Below are 8,733 nucleotides of genomic sequence, written 5' to 3'. Positions count from 1 at the left end.
GTCCTGGGATCGAGTCCCGCATCGGGCTCTCTGCTCAGCAGGGAGCCTGCTTCCTCCTCTCTCTCTCTCTGCCTGCCTCTCTGCCTACTTGTGATCTCTCTCTGTCAAATAAATAAATAAAATCTTTAAAAAAAAAAAAATTCTTTAAAAAAAAATAAAATAAAATAAAATAAAAGTTCTTTGGGAACAAATGGGGAAATTCAAATCCGAGAACCAGATATTTGATATCACACAATTATTATTCATTTTTAAGGTGAGATAACAGTATCATAATTATACAGGAGAATGTTCCCATTCTTAGGGAATGCATGCTACAGGCTTAAGTATTTAAAGGCAGGATGTCATGGACTCTGGAACTTACTTTCATAGTAGAGAAAAAAATTTTATTTACACAGACATATGTACAACATTAAGAAACCGCAGAGTGCTCAGCATCAGGGAAATACACATCAAAACCACAATGAGATACCACCCCACACCAGTCAGAATGACTAAAATGAACAAGTCAGGAAACAACAGATGCTGGCGAGGATGCGGAAAAAGGGGAACCCTCCCACACTGTTGGTGGGAATGCAAGCATGCGCAGCCACTCTGGAAAACAGTATGGAGGTTCCTCAAAAAGTTGAAAATAGAGCTACCCTATGACCCAGCAATCGCACTACTGGTTATTTATCCCAAAGATACAAATATCGTGAACTGAAGGGGCACTTGCACCCCAATGTTTATAGCAGCAATGTCCACAATGGCAAAGAGCCCAGATGTCCATTGACAGATCAATGGATAAAGATGTGGTGTATACGCATGCATATATAATGGACTATTACTCAGCCATAAAAAGGAAAATGAAATCTTGCCATTTGCAATGACGTGGATGGAACTAGAGGGTATTATGCTAAGCGAAGTAAGTCAATCAGAGAAAGACAATCATATAATCTCACTCATATGTGGAATTTAAGATACAAAACATGATCACAGGGGAAAAGAGGAAAAAATAAATCAAGGAAATCAGAGAGGGAGACAAACCGTTAAGAGACTCTTAATCACAGGAAATGAACTGAGGGTTGCTGGAGGGACCGTGGGTGGAGAGATGGGCTAACTGGGTGATGGACACTGAGGAGGGCACCTGATGGAATGAGCAGTGGGTGTTACTTAAGACTGATCAATCACTGACCTCTAACCTCTGAAACCAATAATACATTATATGTTGATTAATTAAATTTAAATTTAAAAAAAGAAATGGACAAAAAATTTTTAAAAAGGGGAATGTGTTGATACAGAATATATGAGTGTTCATTGTATATGTTATTCAAATCTTCTGTATACTTCAATGTTTCATAATAAAAACAGTGGAACATAATGAAGTCAGAGTCTAAACGTAATGTGGCACCTTCCTGAAATAGAAAAATGACATTAGCAGAAAAGCTGGTAAAATACGAATTAAGTCTACGATATAGTGAATATTCCTGTACTAATGCAAATTTCCCAATAAAGATACCATGGTTTTGTAAGATGTCAACACCAGGGCAAGTTGGATAAAGGGAGCTCCCCTTTATTATCCCTGGGAATTTTCTATAAATCTGAACTCATTCCAAAATAACAAGTCCTTAAAAAGTGGCAACTGGGGCGCCTGGGTGGCTCAGTGGGTTAAGCCGCTGCCTTCGGCTCAGGTCATGATCTCAGGGTCCTGGGATCGAGTCCCACATCGGGCTCTCTGCTCGGCAGGGAGCCTGCTTCCTTCTCTCTCTCTCTGCCTGCCTCTCAGTGTACTTGTAATTTCTCTCTGTCAAATAAATAAATAAAATCTTTAAAAAAAAAAAAAAAAAAAAAAAGTGGCAACTGGTATGTAAAAGCGAAAAGTTTTTATTTTATTTTAGTATGTATATAATTAACAACGTCAAGATCCAATTTCTGCAACAATGACCTTCCACACATCTCTACCTTGGCACAGACACTCCAAACAGGAAACATGTTTCCACGGGGCCACGTTACTGGGCAGAAGGGAAGCACATTCACACCCACGGCCCAGACACCAGAGCCGTGGGATCAGACAGGGGCCTCAGTCCTGGAAGGAGGGTGAAGCCGCCGTCTGGGCAGCAGCCACTCTGTTCTCCTGGCTCCGGGAGCTTTCTTTATTTCAGCAGAGATGGGTGCTGCGCCGTCTGCTTGTGCAGCACTGACTGAAGAGCTGCAAAGAGGAGGAACCAGCAGCATCAGTGACGTGTCCTGCCTCGTCTGCACAAGCCCAGCTGGCCCACAGCCCTCCAGCCGTGCCCACCTCTGCAGGCAGAAGCACACCCACCTAGCTGTGACCTTGGCAGGCGGACATCTGTGCCACGCTTGGGGCATCTTAAAAGATTTTCATGCCTATTATCTCACTTAATCCTGGTGGCTGGTGCTAGACCTTGCCTTACAAAGCACTAGGGGACACCTGCCCCCAACACCACCTTCGCTGAGTTAGAAACACTTCACCCAAAGGTCCCTCTTTATCCACAGGAGATCCTGGTGCCTCTCCCTCTCCAGACACGCTAACACCCGACTTCCTCCAAAGCCAGCTCTTGGTTTCCCAGAAGCCCTGAACAAACTACAACCACTCCTTCCCTCAAAATTTCTGCAGTCCTTCCACTGTGAAGGGAAGGATGTGGCAAAACTTGGACCCAAGCAAAACTTGACAACTTTCTGGACTGTGTGGTGGGTAAGAGCACTGAGCAGAGAGTCCCATGGCTGCTGTGCAGTGTCTGCCCCACCAGTACCACTGTGTGACCCTGGCCAGGCTCCTCACCCCCTGAGCCTTAGTGACTCATGTGGAAAAGGGAGATGATCTCACTATGTACCTCACAGGGTTGTTTGAAGACTAAATGAGATTACCTCAATGCCTGCCGCAGGACAAGAACTCAGTGCATGGTAACTGCTACCCTTATGCCTTGTATAGGCAGCCTCCATGTTTTCACTCTTGTTTTTTTAAAATGTTTTCTCGGGAGTGCCTGGGTGGCTCAGTGGATTGAGCCTCTGGCTTGGGTCGTGGTCTCAGGGTCCTGGGATCAAGCCCCGCATCCAGCTCTCTGCTCAGTGGGGAGCCTGCTTCCTCCTCTCTGCCTACTTGTGATCTCTCTCCCTCAGTGCCAAATAAATAAATAAATAAATATCTTTAAAAAAAATATTTTAAAAATGTTTTCTCTCTTAGTCCTGGAATTTGGGGCACAGAGGGCCATTTTAGGTAAGGAAAATTCTCAAATTTTCCCCAAAATGAGGTCTATCAGAAGAGGATCTTCAGAATGAAAGAGACTGTCTAGGTTCCCAGGAGGATAGGGATCATGAACCTATGCGTGTTCCCTGTCTTGTCACCATTTTATAAACACACGTCCATTATACCACAACCACAGCATGTACATCTTGCAAAACCAGATTTGACTAAAACACAGAAGATGAGACTTCACTTATTTTTTTTAGAGTAAACTCTACCTCTAATGTAGGGCTTGAACTCACAACCTCGAGATCAACTAACAGAACCAGCCAGGTCCCCGAGGACTGAGACTTTAAAACGGCAGTAATTATCATGAAAAATGTGTCCTGCATGAAAAGCAGAGAGGGACAAAATCTCACTTTCCTAAAAGCTGGGGTTTAGGCATCAAATCTCAAAAGAGAACTCAAACCTAACAATGAACCAAGAATAACTCTGGGCAGCGCCTTTACTTAAGCTCAGAAAGCCTGAATGACTAGAGATGAAGTCAGCAAAATGCCTGCTTGGCTGCCTTCCACCCCAGCATCGCAGCTCTCACCACCACCTTTGTGCCCTGGTGGGGTTGAGGGCAGCTTCGGGGCCTCTGGCGTCATCTCCCCCAGCCATACAGGAGGAAAGGCAGCACCAGAGAAGAGCTGGCCAGGCCTGCACTTAGAAAGAAGAGAGGAAAAGCCTGTCTTCCTGCGCAGACTCGGAGCCACAGCTGCATATCAATCAATCACTATCTTAAGTTATGACAGGTCCCGGTCCACCTGCCAGGCAGCAGAGAGGCGGTGCATCTCCCCGAGCCAAGCAGAAACAAAGTGCACCCCTCCGAGTGACGTCAGCGATACGCGTGCACATGATTACATGACATTCAACCTCGTGAGAATATGCTCCCTTTGCCAACTTCTTGCAATCCTCCTGGAGAGTCACAGTCAAGGAGTTTCTTTTTCTAGCAGTGCTGGTTTCCCATTAACACCTCCCTGACCCTCAGTAATCTCCTTTCTTAACCAGAAGCTAGAAAAGCCCTATGCTCAGAGACTGAGACTGGCAGTAGTTTCTAGCGGCAATACTCTTCTGTGGTCTCCTTATTAGGGTTACCTTCTATTTTACAGCGACTAACAATAATGTCCATTTGTTAGAAATGTATTTTCCTTTTCAAGTACATCTGCAGCTTTAAAACGGGCAGGGGGAAGACTAGGAAAATAGTAGGTTTCTACACTGTAAAAACATAACACACTTTCTTTTTTTTTTTTTTTTTTTTTTTTAAAGATTTTATTTATTTATTTGACAGAGATCACAAGTAGGCAGAGAGGCAGGCAGAGAGAGAGAGAGGGAAGCAGGCTCCCTGCTGAGCAGAGAGCCCGATGTGGGGCTCGATCCCAGGACCCTGAGATCATGACCTGAGCTGAAGGCAGCGGCTTAACCCACTGAGCCACCCAGGCGCCCCACATAACACACTTTCTTACCTACTGCTATAGCCTCTTGTCATATCCAGTAGCCTAGAACCACACTGACCACTTAGGCAGCCCCTAGCCACATGTGACTACTCTATAATTACTATGTGATGATACTCACTCAAATTAATTACACTTAAACACAACTGAAAATTCAGTTCCTCAGTCTTACCAGCCATGTTTCAACAGCCACATGCGGCCCACAGCTGTCACATCCAGCCACACAGCTGCAGAACATCTCCTCTGTCGCAGAAAGCGCCAGTGGACAGCATGAGCCTAGAATGTCACTCCCAGCTCGCTGGCTACTCACCTGGAGGTGGTACTAAAAGGCCTGGTTTCTCCCCAAGCAGCGGAGGCTTGGCACGCTTGGGGCGGGGGCATCCCAAAGGAGCAGGTCTCTTGGAGGGGGCTGCTGGGAGCAGGGGAAGGGCAAACAGACCTTTGGGATTGCCCAGTCCTGCAGAGAATGAAAAACCAAAACATAAACCAGAAGATATAGGATGAAGGTGATTTCTGCTGCTTCCACAAAGGGACTTTTCCTTAATCTTTAGAGAAGGGCTGAGCAGGAGCACCTGCCACACACATAAATCTCAACTCCTCCAAGCTCTACCAAGTCCCCTCTGGGCCCAGACTAGGCCTTAGTGCTTATCCAGGGCCTCGCAAACTAGAGTCTGGGGGCCAAAATCAGCCCGCTGTCTGTTCTGGTACAACCTATGAGCTGAGACAGTTTTCTCATTTTTAAATAATTATGCTTTCAGTGATTATATAAGTACGTACACAATATCCTTAACTTTGCTTCTTGGCCTGTAAACACTAAAAATAACGTATTTACTATTTGGCCCTTAAAAAGTTTGCAAACCCTTCATCTAGGTCCACATGTGCGTGCGTGTGTTTCTTGACATCCTGGTTCTCCACCCTCACCTTTCCACAAGTGGGATTTCTCTTTGACACTCAGAATGTATTCTCTCAGCCATCAAACATTTTCCCGGACAGGTCATAAAAGCAGATCCGTAACATATCTGAAGCATACTGTTCCCAAGAATCTAACATCCGTCCCCCCAGAACATCGGCCTGGGGGTCTCCCACATGGCCTAGCAACCTGTCACTCTGTCGATCTGCCCTGCCGTCCTCACCCTGTTGAACAGGGCATTTATTCCCACAGTTGATGCCAAGGCCCTGAGGCAGGCACCTAGCCCTATCTGAGGTCTGCATTTTTTTAAAAAAACCTTCAGCAAGGATGAGAAGCAACTCAGAGCAAAAAAAGCTCCCCCTGAGCCTTTCTTTTCTTAACTCACTGGCTTCTCACAGGAACCAGGTGTTAAGAATGTCCAGGGTGGACCAAGGGACTGGGCTGAGGCACAGGGTAGCGTGGTTGAGTGCAGCAGAAGGAAAGGAACAAGCACAAGGCATAGCAGGAGAGCCCCAGTTGTGACAGGAACAGAGAAGACTTGGAACTACACTCCCAATCATCCTAAAGGTCACCAGGTCAGAAAGGGAGGGGTCTCAGAAACGTTCACCCCTAGGGTGGATCTTCAACAGACACTGACTTCGCTAATAAGACATACACATGTACAGCGACCAAAGCAAAAGGACCCATTCTCTCTATTTTGATCCACGATAATAGCCAAGGTGGAAATATTGTGCTCATAAGGTTTTTGGGTAAAATGATCCCTGCTCACATGAAAGACCAAAGCAATATTTGACTCTTAGACACAAATGCATCCAGGGTCCAGGTTTTATTTGAGGCCCAGGAGAAAAGCCGCCTTTCTATCAAGACTTCACTGCCAACTTGTGTCTTTAACATGGCAGACTGAAAACATGCTCTCATCCAGCTTCTTCTCTACTCCCACTGTTAATACACAAGGAACACAGGAGAGGGGACAGAGTGTACCAACAAATATTTGGAAGATGAGAACAGAAGGAGTGGGACTGCATTCCGGGTGCCTATAGAGGAGTTAAAACTCTTTGACCTTGGGGTGCCTGGGGACGCTCAGTCAGTTAAGTGGCCAACTCTTGATTTCGGCTCAGGTCATGATCTCGGGGTTGTGGGGTCAAGCCCTGTGTCAGGCTCCCCACTCAGTGGGGAGTCTGCTTCTCTCCCTTCCCCTCTACTCCACTCCCTGCTCGCACATGCTCAATCTCACTCTCTCTCAATAATTAAATAAGTAAATCTTAACAAAACAAAAAACCTCTTTACCATCAAGAGGCAGGAAAGGCTCAGATACCAGCCACCCCAAGAACCAGAGGCATAATGGACACTGGGCTTGACTGGAACTTGGTATCCCAAGTGGTTAGCGCCACACCCAAGTCTCCTCCTAGAGAGAAGAGATGGATGTCTGGTAACAGGCTTGAGCAGCAGGATCCAGTTTGGCTGGAAGTGAGTCAACCCTGGGCATTTTCAGTTATGTAAGCCAGTCAGGTCTCCTTGTTTTAAGCTGAGTTAGGTCCCTGTCACTTACAATGGAAGGAGTCCACACTAATACAACCTCATTTTAGGCAGATGTCAGATACTATTTATGCCAACTACTCAGAAAAGCCTGGAAAACACTATAGAATTCAGAGTGCATATTAAGAGAACTCTGTTTAAGCCATCCTCAATGTGGCCACCAACCTTGATAAGAAAGCTCCTCTACACGTCCCCCATGTTAAAACTTAAGCAATTCACTCAAGAGAAATGGCACCCACTGAAACCCCAGATGTCTCTTCTGGTCTTCTGAAATCTTAGCATTCGCTGTGACTATGCCAAAAGACACTGCAACTGTTCTCAACTGTCTGCTCTCTCAGGGCCGTGAGCATAGAGGAAGCAGAACCCCCGTGAGCTCTTCCTCCTTTCCTGGAGGGAGGCACTGACCTGGTGGTGGAAGGAGACCCCCTCCCGGTCTGTCCCCTAACAATGGGGACTTGGCAGGAAGTGGGGGATGAGGGCCCGAGAAGGAGGACTTTCCGGGGGTTGGAAGAAGTGGAGGCAGCTTGCCCACAACAGAGGTACTCCTTCCTGGAAATGAGGAATGATCACTGGTAGCTGAAGACTCAAGTGTCTCATAGCCTGGAGAAATGAAGAAAATGAATGGTCACCAGAAGTCTGCGGCAGAGGCTCGAGCTGCAAAAGGAACGACTCAAGGAAGTCAAAGAAGACCGTGATGTTTCGGACTTAGAGGTTTCTACGATCAAAGAGAAACAGTATCGGATCATTATGCTGTATACCTGAAAGTCACAGAATATGTCAATTATACTTAATCAATTAATCAATTAATCAATGACATAAGCACTCAGGGGGAAAAAAATGTGTTTCAAGGTTACGAGCAACCCCCAACACAACCCTGAGAAGAAGGTACAAAAATGTACAAAAATAAAATACATTTTGGGGCACCTGGGTGGCTCAGTTGGTGAAGGGTCTGCCTTCAGCTCAGGTCATGATCCCAGGGTCTTAGGATCAAGCCCTGTGCAGAGGGGAGTCTGCTTCTCCCTCTCCCTCTGTGCTCTCTCTTGGTCTCAAATAAATAAATAAAACCTTAAATAAAATCCATTCTACATTTTAAAAGATGAACGATTTCTTTAAAGCTTTAACATGGCCCTAGAAGTTCAGCTATGTTTCCCCATAGGGACAAGTGATTATTATTTCCTTCTCACCTACTCAACTCAAAACAAATAAACTGAAAAGTCACCATTTTAACAAGTTTGGCTCATAACTGGAATGCTCTTTACAATCTTCAAGATTAGGAACTACTGGGGCGCCTGGGTGGCTCAGTGGGTTAAGCCGCTGCCTTCGGCTCAGGTCATGATCTCAGGGTCCTGGGATCGAGTCCCGCATCGGGCTCTCTGCTCAGCAGGGAGCCTGCTTCCCTCTCTCTCTCTCTGCCTGCCTCTCAGTGTACTTGTAATTTCTCTCTGTCAAATAAATAAATAAAATCTTTAAAAAAAAAAAAGATTAGGAACTACTTTTTTATGTTTACCATACACTTCAAAATAATCTACAAATGTTATCAATTAACAAGCTGAAACCTTTGAATCACAAAAGTAAACCGACAGGGAACAGAAACTATTTCCCACCTGTCC

General features: G+C 45.6%; 1 protein-coding gene across 1 annotated transcript in view; it reads right to left on the bottom strand.

Annotated features, from left to right (window-relative positions):
- Positions 1-1,844: 1,844 nt before the first annotated feature.
- LOC131818712 (uncharacterized) overlaps positions 1,845-8,733 on the bottom strand; it is a 45,723-nt gene continuing 38,834 nt past the window's right edge. Inside the window, exons 8-10 of the mRNA XM_059153351.1 lie at positions 7,529-7,723; positions 4,988-5,134; positions 1,845-2,185 (exon numbers count right to left, since the gene is read on the bottom strand). Of these exons, the coding sequence (XP_059009334.1) occupies positions 2,130-2,185; positions 4,988-5,134; positions 7,529-7,723 (398 nt within the window). The 3' untranslated portion in view covers positions 1,845-2,129. The remainder of the gene's footprint in view (positions 2,186-4,987; positions 5,135-7,528; positions 7,724-8,733) is intronic.

The sequence above is a fragment of the Mustela lutreola genome, chromosome 16 (genome assembly GCF_030435805.1).
Source record: "Mustela lutreola isolate mMusLut2 chromosome 16, mMusLut2.pri, whole genome shotgun sequence".
NCBI classification, from domain to species: domain Eukaryota; kingdom Metazoa; phylum Chordata; class Mammalia; order Carnivora; family Mustelidae; genus Mustela; species Mustela lutreola.
The sequence above is the reverse complement of the archived record's forward strand: the minus strand, read 5'-3'. Positions and strand labels throughout refer to the sequence as shown.